The sequence below is a fragment of the Puma concolor genome, chromosome B1 (assembly GCF_028749965.1).
Source record: "Puma concolor isolate L17-30 chromosome B1, mPumCon1.1.hap2, whole genome shotgun sequence".
NCBI classification, from domain to species: Eukaryota; Metazoa; Chordata; class Mammalia; order Carnivora; family Felidae; genus Puma; species Puma concolor.
In genome coordinates, this window is record NC_141670.1 from 203,262,873 (window position 1) to 203,277,913 (window position 15,041).

General features: G+C 51.0%; 1 protein-coding gene across 1 annotated transcript; it reads right to left on the reverse strand.

Annotated features, from left to right (window-relative positions):
* Nucleotides 1-4,737: 4,737 nt before the first annotated feature.
* LOC147582133 (MORF4 family-associated protein 1) lies at nt 4,738-12,292 on the reverse strand. The gene is made up of 2 exons (XM_086705502.1): nt 11,172-12,292; nt 4,738-5,516 (listed from the first exon to the last, which is right to left on the reverse strand). The coding sequence occupies exon 1, from the start codon at nt 12,166-12,168 to the stop codon at nt 11,785-11,787; it is 384 nt and encodes a 127-aa protein (XP_086561628.1). The 5' UTR covers nt 12,169-12,292; the 3' UTR covers nt 4,738-5,516; nt 11,172-11,784.
* Nucleotides 12,293-15,041: the final 2,749 nt, after the last annotated feature.

A 15,041-nucleotide genomic window follows, 5' to 3' on the forward strand; every position in this document is an offset into this window, starting at 1 on the left:
TGCCTGTCTCCCTCAAGTGGATGATTTCCTTCCGCCCTCAGCGCCCCCACCCCCAACACAAGTTTTCTAATGGGTCACTTAGTGCTCCTGGCCTGCGGAGAGATGGACAGACACAGGGTAAGGGTTGGTTCAGGGGCCACTTTCCCGCGGCTGAGGCTGGCCGAGGCGCCGTCCCTGCTTCTGTGGCTTCCTGGGCCCAAAGTGAGCGTCCCCCTGTCCTGGATCCAAGGAGGCTCACGGGACACACATATCCATCCGTCCAGTCGGTCAGACAGCCGCTCACCAAACCCTGGCCCCTCCGTGTCTCCACCCGCGTTTCCAAGCCCCATCTTTTTAACGTACATGCTTGCGCCACACAGACAGGAAAACACACTTAGAGAAGAAACGGTGACGGGCGGGGATCAAGGGCCCACGCGCCAGGGTTTCCAGTTTTAGGAAACTGTCTTCATGAAGCAAAGCAACCCGCGTGACTCAGGTGAGGGCAGGGGAGTTAGGTCAGTCGTTTACCCTGGTTTGGAGACTTCCGGTCGCCTTCTGAATACCCAGCAGTTGAAGCCTCCCCTTAGGTTTGAGGACGTGTCCACAGGAGCAGAGATGGTGTCCGGAGCCTGGCCGGGGACACACCGGCAGGAGGCGTGGCTTACCCTCGCCGGGGCGAGCAGGGCACAGGTTTTGTAAGAGGGGAGCCCCGGCAGGTTAGATGGGGGCGGATACACCACCGAAAGCAGGGAAAGTCAAGCTAATGGGACGACCGGGGGCGGGGCTGGAATTGGATTTCTTCCTGCTGCTTCACGAGTCACAAATTGGATTTGTCCTGGGAATGATCAGTCACCCGCGGCGGGGGCAGGCCCCCCCCCCCCCCGAAGCTGCAGATACCAGAGCCCTCGATCCCCGCCCTCGCGGATAGCTGGGGTGCAGGCCCCTGACCCGGGTCCCCCAGACTCTGCCCCCACCCAGACGCAGAGAGGGGGAACCTGGAAGAACACCCCCCTGTGCGGCAAGGTCGTAGGAGAGGTTTCCAGCCTCGCAGCCTGAGCCTGGCCCTCCGGGCCTCCCCCGTCCTGACACCCTGAAAGCCTGGAGGGAGGGGTCTTCTCTGAGTCCTCACCCCCATGGTTCCCACGCGTTCCAGCTGAAAACCCCACTGCTGGGGGATGAAAACAACAGCTGGCCGCTTCCTTCCCGTGTGCCTGGGGCTCCTCTGCCGGCCCGCACGGTCGGTCCCCGGCCCTCCTCATCCCCAGGCAGGGCCGGTCTGTTTTCACCCCTCGGGACAGGCTGTATCAAAGCGTCCTGCTTTTGAAGAAGCTTCTGCAGTTCCCAAAGCAGCTTCTGCAGTTCCCATAGCTGCCCGCTTGCCCTGGAATTTCCTTCACCCCATCTGGCTGCTCCCCTCTCCTCCCTCACAACTGGGAGATTCCCTCTGGAATGCAGAACACTCCCGGCTCCCAGAAACCAGCCTCCTGTGGTGCTCCGTCAGCCCCCTGGGCAGGCTGCGGAGCGCCCCTTCCTCCTGGGTGAAGTCCACGGTCACCTCCGTGGGCTTCACAACTTCCGGGGGGCTGGGGGGCTCCTGGCAGCCAGGTCCTCCAAGGCAAAAGCCATGTCCAACCTGCGTTTCTTGATGGCCACACGGAATTTGCCGGCATGCGTGGACCCACATTCGCCCATTATTAAAGATATGGTTCGGGGCGCCTGGGTGGCGCAGTCGGTTAAGCGTCCAACTTCAGCCAGGTCACGATCTCGCGGTCCGTGAGTTCGAGCCCCGCGTCGGGCTCTGGGCTGATGGCTCAGAGCCTGGAGCCTGTTTCCGATTCTGTGTCTCCCTCTCTCTCTGCCCCTCCCCCGTTCATGCTCTGTCTCTCTCTGTCCCAAAAATAAATAAACGTTGGAGAAAAAAAAAAAAATTTAAAGATATGGTTCTTCGTAGTTTTGTTTTTTTAAGTTTGCTTACTTATTTTGAGAGAGAGCGCGCACGAGAGAGCAGGGGAGGGGCAGAGAGGCAGAGAGAGGATCCCAAGCAGGCTCGGGGGTGCCAGTGCAGAGCCCCACCCGGGGCTCGAACTCACGAATCATGAGATCCTGACCTGAGCGGAAACCAAGAGTCAGACACTCAACTAACTGAGCCACCCAGGCTCCTATTTTTGTTTTTGAAAAGTAGGCTTTTCAATTAATATTTTCACGCCTAAAACTTCGTCTCCAGCTCAGATCATTTCCCCAAAATGGACTCCATCTGTAACGTGGGATTACTAGCTTAAAGGAGGTTTGGGTTTTTTTGTAATTGCGGTGAAAACACGTAACATTTCTAAGTGTACGTACAGCGTTAAGTAGATTGACAGTGTTGTGCAACCAAGCCCCCGACTTTCTCTTCTTGCAAAAGTGAAACTCTGTATCGGACAGCATCAGACAGCAAGTCCCCGGGGCCCTGGCACCCATTATTCTATTTCCTCCATGAATTTGTCTCCTCTGGGGAACTTCTGTGAACGGAGTCATACACTGTTTGTCTTCACGGCTTGTTTCACTTGGCAGAATGTCTTCAAGGTCCATCCCTGTTGTAGCATGTGGCAAAATTTCCTTTTTATGGCCCACATTCTTCCATCTCGGAATCACTCAAGCCCCTACTCTTTGAGCATGCTCCTTGTCACTGAGGCGGGCACTGATGCACCCAACTGGCCGCCATCCCTCTTCCCTCCTGGGTCACAGAGGCCCAGTTTTGTTCAGGCGTGTGGCAGAAACGTACTCCAGGAATATGGGCTCCTCAGCCAATCCCTGCCCGCTGGCCGCTGGGAAATTTGAGAGCTGCTGGTGGCTTTGAGGAACATGGCCAAAGCCAGCCTTCAAGGTGTGTTCCTACCAATTAGGAAAAGGCCCCCTTCCTCGAGACCCAGTAGTGGCAGGTGCAGGAAAACTGTCACAAGAACTTTATCAAAGGTGCAAAGACTATAACATGAATGGTATCCCCTAGAGCTGTGCAGTGCACGACCTGCACGACCGTATATGCCGCCCTTAGCTGGCAGAGATTTTCCTCCCTGATTAAAAAAGAAACAAAGCACATAGCTATGAAAACGCACCCTCTCACTTTGTCAGGTCTTAGACGTTGCTGTGTGACGGCGTGATGCTTGCTGCAGCAGCCACTGGGCAATGAGGACAGACTTAAGAGGGTCATAGAAGAGCTTGAGTGGCCAGCAGGGTCACTCCACCGCACAGCCCCAGTGGGTGCTGCTTACATCACAGTCTGTGAATGGTGCTGGGAGGTCCTGGCTGCTAAAGGGACTCAGAGCCACGTACCTCTGGACTTACGGGAGATACAAAGCCATATTGCTTAAGCCACATTTAGTCAGCATCTGCCTCATAAGCACTGCCTAGTGGATCCTTCTGACTCATTTTGGCCATTCAACATCTGTACCCCTTTTTATGTTTGGGGAATTCATCACTTATGCACCTTGATAGGTGCCAAGTCTATCTACCCCCGTTTAAGTTGAAAATACTAGACTCTCTCGGGGCGCCTGGGTGGCGCAGTCGGTTAAGCGTCCGACTTCAGCCAGGTCACGATCTCGCGGTCCGTGAGTTCGAGCCCCGCGTCAGGCTCTGGGCTGATGGCTCAGAGCCTGGAGCCTGTTTCCAATTCTGTGTCTCCCTCTCTCTCTGCCCCTCCCCCGTTCATGCTCTCTCTGTGTTGCAAAAATAAATAAACGTTGGAAAAAAAAAATAAAAAAAAAAAAAAATACTAGACTCTCTTGCAAGAGTACTGTCATGTGACCTAGCATCCACCAATCGGATTCATCCACGCCCAACGTGACTAAGAGCCAGTGAAGCCAGTGAAGGGTTGGGAGAGCTGGGGGGCTGTCTCTGGCTGGCGGTGCAGACGGCGGGAGTCCAGGCGCTGGGGCAGACGAGGGCACAGTAAACGGAAGCAGCATCCTGTGCTCAGAGCAGGGCCAGCTTCCTCCCGGGCCGCTTCTGCGGTGTGGACTGCTCCTGGAATCGTCACCCTGAGTCTCTTCTCAAGCCCTCCCTGAGCTTCTGGAAACTGCCTAACTGGCTAGGGTCAGCTTCCGTGCCGGCAACTAGGAACCCTGACAGATTTCGGCCGTAAACCTCTCGCATTTGTCATTTTAAGGCAAAGCAATGTGTAATAGCAATAGTTATAATAATAGTTATGAATTGTAGGAGCAGTAACATCACACATAAAAATAATAACAATGCTTAGTGATTTTATTAACAACTCTTGGTCAAAAGGGAAAGAGGCAGACTTTATCTATCTATCTATATATATATTTTTTAACATTTATTTATTTTTGAGAGACAGAGCATGAGCGGGGGAGGGGCAGAGAGAGAGGGAGACACAGAATCCAAAGTGGGCTCCAGGCTCTGAGCTGTCAGCACAGAGTCCGACGCAGGGCTCGAACCCACAAACCATGAGATCATGACCTGAGACGAAGTCAGACACGTATCCGACTGAGCCACCCAAGTGCCCCAAAGAGGCAGCCTTTTGAAAGGATGAATCTGGAAAGAACTTCCTGACCAAGAAATTCAAAAACGCTGCTGGCTTACAGACTCGAGATTATGTGCTGTTGTTCACGATAAATGCCCAGTAAGAGGTGGAGACCGACAGCAACATTCCAGAGATGACACTCAACTTTCAAAAAGGTCTTTAGCTTTCCTTTATGAGCCATTTTAGAGGCCCTTTAAATTTGGAAGCTCACAGAAATCACAAACTTACAGAAGACTCAGAAGCAGAGTATAAAGAATTTTATTTTTCCGCAGGATCTGAGAATAAGCCGCTGATCTGCTGATCTGCCACCCTGAAGACTTCAGTGAATGTCCTCCAAGCTGCACCCCCCTATGTGATCACGGGGCAGCCGCCGCCGTCAGAAAACGCACCCCAACCCATTACCGCCATCTCATCTCAAGACCCGGTTCAAGTTTTGCCAACTGTTCTTTTTTTTGTTTTCATGTTTCTTTTTGAGAGAGAGAGACACAGCGCAAGTGGAGGGGGGAGGGGCAGAGAGAGAGAGGGAGACACAGAATCCGAAGCAGGCTCCAGGCTCCAAGCTGTCAGCACAGAGCCCCACGTGGGGCTCGAACCCACAAACCGTGAGATCATGACCTGAGCCCAAGTCGGAGGCTCCTCTGACTGAGCCACCCAGGCACCCCACCCAGCCAATTGTTCCTAATAAGGTCTTTTATAGAGCAAAGGGATCACGTTTACGCTGCCTTTCCCAGACTTGCATGAACTTGACACTTTTGAGGATTATGAGCTAATAATTTTGTAGAATTTCCTTCGAGTTGAGGTTGTCTGAGGTTTGCTCGTGACTGGGCCTGGGTCGTGTACCTTTGGCAAGAATGTCCCAGAAGTGATGCGATGCTCTTCTCACAGCATCTTATCAGATGGCACGCGGTGTCGGTCTGTCCCATTTCTGGTCATGTCCACTTTGATCACTGGATTAAGATGGTGATTGAAGGAACAGCCAGCCACAGGCCCAGCGTTGGGGAAAGGAAAGCACAGGATGTATCTAGAACAGAAAGCAAGGATGTGTTCAAAGAATGACCAGGATACGTCAAAAGGACACAGAAGCAGCCTTGCATGGGCTCCGACTACCCAAATCAAAGCCTTCTCCACTATAGCTATTCCTGCCACCTTTGTAACTTGTTAGCATTTTGTAGTGAGGTACTTTGAAGCTACATAAATGTTCTGTTCCTCGTCAAGCATGTAATTCACTCATGTGTTCATATTTAAGTGAATACGTGGTTTCCCATATTCCTCATTGCACCGTGAACGTTAGCCACCATTGTTTGTTCTGATGATCCCACTGTATCCAATCTGCCAGTGGGGCCCATCCATTCAAGCTGGCCTCTGTGTCCTTCTAACTCATCCCCAACCTTGTTTGGACACCCCCTTGCTTTCCGTCACAGCCAGATGTCTGCACACATCTCGGGCCCTCCCTGCTCCAGTTCTGGAACTGACCATTTCTCCATGAAGTTCTGGTCCCTTTTAGTGGAAAATGGTATTTAGAAGCCAAGATCTGAGAGCCAGGATGCTCAAGATTATTGGGATGTCATTGCTTCCAGCTGCTTCCAACAGGCAGTACTAGGGAATATTTGTAAGTGTGTACATAAATTATACACACACATCTGTGGTTCTATATAAACGTAGAATGTATACACAGAACCACAAGTTTACACGGATACCTCCAATTTCAACCCAATACCATGGAGCTCATTCTAGTGTTCTTTCTTTTCATCTTTCTCTCCCTCTGCTGGCACTCCCTCTCCTGCATGGAAACCTTTTCCCTGATCGGCCTCCAGTCCCTGTGCCAGTCTGCCCCCTGAATGCACACCCTTCTCTCCCCTTGGGCTGAGTCACCTCACAGGACTGACTTCCTCTACGGATGCCCTCCTTGTCCTTCTCAGGCTGTGACAAGCTGCACTGCATCGTTCCCATGCGTGGATGCTCTCCTTATCCCACTGGGCCCTGACCCCCAGACTACCAGCTTAGGGACTTCTAATCCTTCCTGGGCTTTCATTTCTCAAGTCAAACGAATGAATGAAGGTCCTTGGCACTCATCTTTAGGTAACAAGCTACTTGATTTCCCCTGTTTACCGTTATCTCCACCACTAGAATGACTAGGGGCAGGACTCTGGGACTGCCTCTTCACGGCTGCATCCCCCAGGGCCTAGAGCAGTGCCTGATACATAGCAGGAGCTAAGTAACAGTGGTAAGTAAATAAAGACTTCTGCAGCAAAATGAATTTCTGAAATGGTTCTAAGCAGGGAATCAACATAGCCAATTCACGTTAGCTGACAGCGAAGGAGGAAGATTGGTGTTAAGCTGGAAGGAGGGAGGCCAGTTGGGAGAGCATCGCTCTAGTGGTCTGGGGCAGGTGGAGGGGGGTGGGCAAATCAAAGGTGCATTCTGGACGTTGAATCAATGTGCTTCAGTGATAGAGCGAGGAAGGCGTTGCTGAGAAGGAGGGAGGAGTCAAGAATAACACTGACGTTTCTGTGGTTTGAGTTCTCTGCATTGATAAGCAGACACAAATTTAAATTACATTTACATACCGAGTTGGTACTCACTCATTCAAGAAGTATCGTGTACCAACCATGTGGCAGCCGAGCACTGGTCTCTGTGCTAGGAATTCAGCAGGAAACAAAAATTCCTGGGGCGCCTGGGTGGCTCAGTCGGGTGAGCATCCAGACTCTTGATTTCAGCTCAGATCATGATCACAGGGTCGTGGGATCAAGCCCCACATTGGGCTCCAAGCTGAGCGTGGAGCCTGATTAAGATTCTCTCTCTCTCTCTCTCTCTCTCTCTCTGCCCCTCTCCCCTGCACAATCCCCAGCTTGTGCTCTCTAAAAAACAAAACAAAACAAAAAACAAAGAAACCAAAACAAAAATCTCCTGCCCTCCAGGGGCTGACATTCCATGGGGAGAAGTGGGTAAGACACAAATTAGTAATCACATGTCAGGCAAGTGAGAAGAAAAACGAAGGAGGACAGAGAGTGACAGGGATTGGCAGTGCTGCTTTAAACGGGAAGAAGAAGAGGGCCTCGTTGGTAAGCTAACGCTTAAGGAGAGACTTTGAAAAGTGGCCCAGTGAGCCATGTGGACGGATACTGGACACTCGGATGTTTTCGGAAGAAACAAAACCCCGAGAAGTATGGCCACAAAACACTATTGAAGACTCAGTCGTCACCAGCCAGCCCATGCAAATGACGGCTGGAGAGCACAGAACATAGAATTTCAGACTTCACAGCAAGGGGAGTTCAGGCACGAAGGGCCGATTGCAGAGCAACTGGCAGAAGGCAATTCAAATTTTCTAGGGAACCCGGAAGTCGTTTCAATTCCACAGATACATAATCCAACTGGCGGGGGGGGGAATTTATGAGTTACAATAGGAAATACACACAAAGTCCTGGACGCCTCCAAATTCCACCACATCTCAGGCAGGAGTTGGACCACTAGCTCGTCACCACAGTGCTCCGCAGAAGGGCCAAGGGTCAAAAATGCTTCAGAAGACTCTTAAGGCCCTGACCAGGAAGGAGGCTTGGCATCGAGACTGAACACATAAGGGGCGCCTGGGTGTCTCGGCTGAGTGTCTGACTTCCGCTCAGGTCGTGATCTCGCGGTTCACGAGTTCGAGCCCCGCGTTGGGCTCTGTGCTGACAGCTCAGAGCCTGGAGCCTGTTTCAGATTCTGTGTCTCCCTCTCTCTCTGCCCCTCCTCCGCTTGCGTTCTGTCTCTGTCTCTCTCTCAAAAATAAATAAACGTTAAAAAAAAAAAAACAACAACAAAATAAAAGACTGAGTAGATAAAATGCACCCCAACGGAGGAATACAATCCATGGTCAATTAATCAGTTAATCAAGGGGAAACACGTGCATGCGAGTTTTGCACCCCCAGAACATCTGTTTTTCAATCAGTAAGTAACTTGTAACTAAGTTTCCTGAATCAAGGTCCCTAATATCCCCACAGGGGGTGCTCCTTCAGCCAGCTCCTGGAATTAAGAGAACACGGGGAAACTAACCTGCAGTGTATATGAACAGGAACGAGAAAAAAACCTCGGGGGCTGTAGCCACAAAGACTTTGGGGTTGACGGATGCAGAGAGACACCGAGCCTCAACCCCAGGAAAGGCTGGCCGGTCCTTCCCACACCCGATCAAGCACAGACCCTCAACTGCCACCCGCACCAGCGCCCACATTCTTGCTTCGCCTCCCCGCCTCCTCCCCCGACCCACAGACCTCACCAGGCTTCCCATGCTACAAACGTGACCCCTGAGGCTCCCTTGCTCCTCGGTCTCAATGGCTCCCGGCACTACCTCTGTTCCCACTGAGAAATTCAGAAGGGCAGGAGCACAGACCAGGATTCCAGAGACCGAAACGGCCTCTGTAAAGGACTTGCCTTTGTGCCCAGGTACTTTCCTATAAAAATGCCTGTTTCACACGTTATTCCCAGACCTGCACCTCGGCTTGTCATTATAAACATGTATGTGTTCTCATCGAACCCCCTCTAGCGATTCTGGAAATTGCACCCTGCCTGTCCTGTGGCTTTGAGCATCCGTTAGCACAGGCTCATGAACAGGAATCAGTTCTCTAATGAAGCCCTCTCTCCTCTGCTCCCCCCTTTTACTGGTCCCCGCAGTGTCCCCCAGTCACTCCCCAGTGCTGCAGCTCAAGTCCCTCCCTGAGCTTCTGATGCCCCCACTGGTTTCTACTCTTAGAAGTTGTACTCAGCATTCAAGGACAGTCATTTGCTCTCAGGCACCCTGCGGTGCAGTTACCTGTCCCAGCTCGTCCAGGTCCAGGCCTTCCCTTCACATTCCTGGTGCCCTGGAGCAGACCGGAAGCACATTACACGCCCACTGGCTACACAGACCTCAGCTGCTGAAAAGCAGGGGCTCAGACCAGATGATGGCCTCAAGTTCATCCCTGTCAAGAGCTCACTGTCCTGTCATCTTATCCCCACAGCACCAGCCACAAGCGATTCTCTCTCACCGTTCCAGGCTCACAGAGAACCTCAAACTTCAAGCAGCTCAGTCCTGCTTGCCGAGGCTGCGCTCAAAGAAGCACGTTCGTTTCAAAAGAAATGTATTAACACATGCAAGGACTTTGGCCATTTGAACAACGTATTTATGTGAAGAAAAAAAAAAAAAAGGGGGGAGTTTTAGAGATCTTTGTTTTTCAAGGCAAATGAACACTTATTTATTGCATGTCTGATTTTGACTTCCAGTCCTGGTGAGGTCTACCCTGATCAACTAGATGGGCCCTGATGATGCCTTTTCCTTTCTCCAGTGTCCCCAGACCCTTTGTAGATGGTCTCTTTGACGCAATACTCCGGAACGCACGCATTACCACAGTGATGGTACTCCGTCATTCCCTATCCAAACTTCTTTGTCATTCAGGGTCGGCTAGGTTATCTACATAAAGTCACCTGGCAGGTGGCGCAACACAGCCCAGACAGTATGCCACAGAACACAGCTCTCCTCGGTCCCACGGGAAGTGAAGTTCCAGAATACACACACAACCATCTTCCATCTACGAATGGCTTCTACTCCTTCTCTGTCTTCCCCACAGCAGTCTCACCCCTACACGGGTCACCAGGTACACCCAAGGAGTGTCGTCCATGCACCTCTAAAGGTAGAAGATTCTGGTCCCAGGTCTACACAAGTCCCAGACAACAATCAGGTCACATGGATAAAAGCAAGGTGCAAGGCCATGCCCCAACATTTCAGACACGGTGAAGTAACGTGATTTAACGTGACAACTGAAACAACTTTTCATTAAGCCCCATTTCCCCTGCAAGAGTATTTCTCGGACAAAAGTTATTTTTCAGGACAGTCTAACCCAACTCAAGCCGGCATCCATCGTGTTAGTTCAGACGAAAGAACGAATTCTGGAGACCTTACTGTCCCCAGGCACGGCTGGACCGGCCGGGAAACATGCAGACCCAGGCCCAAGAGACAGGAGTGCTTGCATATCATTCAAAGGAATGCGAAGGAATGCGAACCACCCCCCCCAGCTTGTACACGTACAAGTAGTTACTGTAGGCTGGTACAACCAGCTGGTCAACATAATCATCAGATGTACCTAATGAAATCTCTAACATAAGAAATAGAGATATTTTTCAGATTCCAAGTCTCTCAAGATAAAACACAGTTCCTTGAGACCACACCAAGGGGCAGCAGAAATAACTAAGTAACACGTGTTAAACGACTTCACCTCCAACCTACAGCTCTCAGGGGCCTCCTGCCCCAAATTTCGCCCTTAAAAACCCTCACTTGGGTGGGGGGTGCCTGGCTGGCTCAGTCAGTAGAACCCAGGACTCTTGATCTCACGGTCCTAAGTTCAAGCCCCACACTGGGCATGGTGCCTACTTAAAACAAAAACCAAAACCCTCACCTGTAAGCCATTGGGCAGTTTGGCACTTGGAGCATGCGGTCCCCATTCTCCTAGGTGGTGTCACACCTAAAAACAGCCTATTCTTCTTCACTGCAAAAGCTCCATGTCAGTTTTTTACTGGCTTGCTGTGCACCCAGGAGACACATCCTCCTCTGGTGCGGATACATAACCATTGACCCTAGGGGAGGCTGTGACACACGGATAAAAACCAAACAAAACCAGAATAAACAACAAGCTGTTTCAGTTTCCTTGAGTTGTCAGCCCAGCCTTACCAGGTGACCAGAGTCCATGAGCTGTGAACCCGACGCACAACTGGCAGAAATTTGCCATCAAGACACTGAGTCCCAGATTTCTGCAACCTGATGTTTAAAAAAAAAAAAAAAAAAAAATTTAAGTTAACCACCCACCCTCTGACACGAACCTGGAAATTTCTAGTAAACGCCTACAGCTTCACATTTTCCCACTTTTTCCCCCCTGTGTTCTCACCCTCCCCTATTTTGCTCGAAGGGTTAGGTTTTCTTTGGTTCCCGCCCCCCGCCAAGTGCCTAGGCAACTCTCCCTGCGGCAACTGTCCTATGGGGACTGACTCTGGGGTTTCACAAAGACAAACTCGAAATTATTTTAACTCTTCTTGAATTGCCAGCGGGGGCGGGAGGAACCACAAAACTCAGGACGTCCTAGCACCTATCCAATCTAGCACGCACCCACTCCCCTCTTGACCTCAACTTTGCTCCCACTCCCCAATTTCCGACGCAGTGCGACTGAGGCTGTACCTTCACTCCTGGAATATTACTACCACCCAGAAAACTGTTCAATCACGCTGACGGCAACGACCAGGACCCGCATGGGGCCCCGCCGGCCCCCGGCCTTACCGCCCGCCCTCCTTCACGACGATTCGCTTCTCTCTATCCGCCGGACCAGCTCCACCAACATCTCTGCCATCTTCGCGATCTCCTTGGCCTTCTCCTCCGCCTTCTCGCACCGTTTGGTCCCTCTGCCCTCGACTCCATCGTCGGGATTCTGAAGATGGTTCAGGGCGCTCTCCTCCGAGGCCTCCACCTGCGTTTTGATTTGGATGAGCATATTGTCCATCTCCCACAGCTTGCTCCGGTTCCGCATGTACGCCCGGCCGTGCTCCCGAGTCAGCGCCGCGATGTCCTCCCGCATCTCGTTGATGACGGGCAGCAGGAACTGCTCGAAATCCTCCTCGGGCTCCAGCACCTCCACCTCCTCCGGCTCTGCCAGCTCGACGACGTCCAAGGGTCGCATCTGTCCCGCCAAACCGTTGCTGCGGGCGTCGACGGGTCAGCAGTGCTGCCGAATTACCTCTGCGAGTTCCTCCTCTCACGCCGTCCGCTCGCAAACCGCTCGGGGAAGCAAAGCCTGGAACCCACACGGAGGCCCGGCGGCGGAGCAGTCCGCGCAGCCGTCACGGTGCGCGTGTTCGCGCCGCTTTCGGGACTTGGCCCCGCCCCCTTACGGCCACGCCTCGGACGGAGCCCAGGCGCGGGCGCGCGCACGCAGAGGGGACTCCGTAGCGGGCGGGCGCACGCCAGCCTCCACCTGCTTCCCGCGCCCTGCCCCGCCCCCTTCTCTAATAGGCCTTTGGGAGCGCAGAGGTTCTTATGTCCCGGACTTTTTCTTTTACTTAATTTTTTTTTAAGTGAAAGCAATTCTCCCTCCCTCGTATTTGAATAAGACAGGCTGGCGTTCAGAGCGCTTACCATCCAGGGACGCACTGCTGTAAGTGCTCAGATTAATTCATTTAACCTAATTCAATAAACCTGTCAGATGAAAAACTGGTTAAAACCAGTGCTTTTGGTCAGAATTTGAACCTGAGCCATTTTGGGTCTACTGCAGTCGCTACTCTTAACTACAGTACCTGCTCTCTCTTCTGGGACAGGGCCCTTAAGTAAAAAACTGGGGATCTTAATTCTGTACTCTCCACCACTGGCTCCCAGCTTTTTTTTGTCCTGGGGGGACTTCTCTCTCGCTGGGTTGGGTTGTTCTGGTCAGAGTGTTTTGGCCTCTCTTTCGGTTGGGGAGCTGAAGGGACTCCATTTTGGAAAGGCTCTGTCTCTGCTGTTTTTCTGCTAAGCTCCATTTACTCAAGTTCTATATTTTGCATCCGAATAAGCCAAAGAAGCTGTGTTCCCACTTCCAGGGGGAAAGGAGATAGATTTGTCTTAGACCCCCCCAAACACCTGATAACATCTAAAAAGAGCTGGATCCCAAACATGTTCCACGACATTAGCTTTGAACAAACCTCAGCGGATCAGTACTCCCCTACCTTCGATGATCTATAGAATAACACCTTTATTCACTTGCCACTCGCCTTCGGTCAGACCCTGCCCTGGATTCCTGAAGGAACACATACGCTACACCCCTTTCCAATATAAACCCCTAACCCCAAGTGAGGAAGAGACTCATTCTCCCTTCCTTTCTGAGTCTCCCAGACACTCTATCTGCTAAATGCTCACTCATGCTATTCAGTAAACTCTGTTTTTCCTTTTTCTGGCTCACAAAGCTGGTCCTGCAGGGCCCACCTCTGGGTCCTTGGACCCAGGCTGCCTGCATCATCTTCACCGGACTGTAAGCAACCCAAGACAAAGGGCCACTTCTGATTCGGCCCTGTCCTTAGCCCCTCCTCACCACCTGGACTCAAGGACCTTAGGCAATGTTTTAGAGAGAAGGCCTCCTTCCCTAAAATATAAGTGTCTCTGCCATACCGGAGGTTCCTCGAGGACAGGTTCTGGTCTCAGTCCTCACCACCTACAGGACCTACAAAACAGCAGGGCCCCGTAAATGCTGCTTTAATATTCATTTAACAAAAAGTTTTTGAGCACTGACAGAAGGCCATTGTGGAATGGATGGAGTCTATTTCCAGGCATGTTCAACCTGTGCCACCCTAGCAATAATTTGGAGGGACCCTGCTTGCACAGTGGCACAGATCAGAGCTTTCGTTTTCCAGTCTCATAAATAAAGACCAGTGATCCCAGCCTGAGTATCTGTCAGTGGGAAGATGCATAAGTGAGATGATGTGCATGAAAGTGTTCTGCAAATACCAAAGCACCAGCAGATACTAGTGGTGATAATATTATAACGATTATGATAGTGAATGGAGGTTGTTTGATTCCAAAGGTTTTGGAGTCAGACACATCCTTCATTAGGTCCCAGTCCCTCCAATTACTTGCTCTGTGGGCTTGGACAGGTTGGTTAACCTTGAACACATCTTTCTGGGTGTCAATTTCCACCTGTCGCTCTAGGGTGGGCATTGGACGTATGATCTCTAATGATCATAATATGATCCTTATAGTCCATAATAATTATATGGTTTACCCAAGATTTTATATCTTGTGTCCTGAGTGCCCCCTTTCACTCTCAAAACTTTCCTTGTTTGGTGAACTGGAATTTATTAAAATTATGAAGTGTTCATCAAAAGCACCATTAAGAGAGTAAAAATGCAAGCCAAAGAGTGGGAAAAGATCTTTTCAGTAGCTATATGACAAACGACTCATATTAAAATTGTACTGAGAACTTCTATAGATCAATAAGGAAAAGACAACGCAATTTAAAAATCGGCAAAAGACTTGAGCAGGTACTTCACAAAAGGGAATATCCACATGGCCAGAAAGTATATAAAAAGGGGCAAAAGTTCATGATTCATCAGGGAAATGCAAGTCAAAACCACAAAGAGTTAGCAATCACTATACATCCACTAGCGTGGCTGAAAAGTAAAATATTGACAATACCAAGTGTTGGGGACTATGTGGAAAGAAGCTGAGAACTTTCAAAGTCATCAAGAATATCAAGCTTTCAGGAACCTTCCTTTAGTTTATTTCTCTTTCGTTTCACTGTAAGCAGCAAGAGGAAACTAGGGAAGGTAGGAAGCTCTTCACGGGCCCTTGACATGTTCTATGTCTGATCTGGATGGAGGTTACACGAGTGTGTAAAAGTGGACTGAGGATGTACGCATCTCAAAATAGTTCCCTTATACCTTCGCGTGTTAAAAAGGGTTCAGTGTGTGAGCACGTGCGCGAGCACGAGCGTTCAGGGGCTGGAAACCGATTGGTGCGCGTGCGTGACCGCCCGTGTGCGCGCGGAAGCCGGAAGCAAGGGTGTGCGCGCGCGGAGGGGGCGGA

Coding starts and splice junctions, on each gene's coding strand:
- LOC147582133 (XM_086705502.1), bottom strand. CDS start 12,168: ATGCGACCCTTGGACGTCGTCGAGCTGGCAGAGCCGGAGGAGGTGGAG.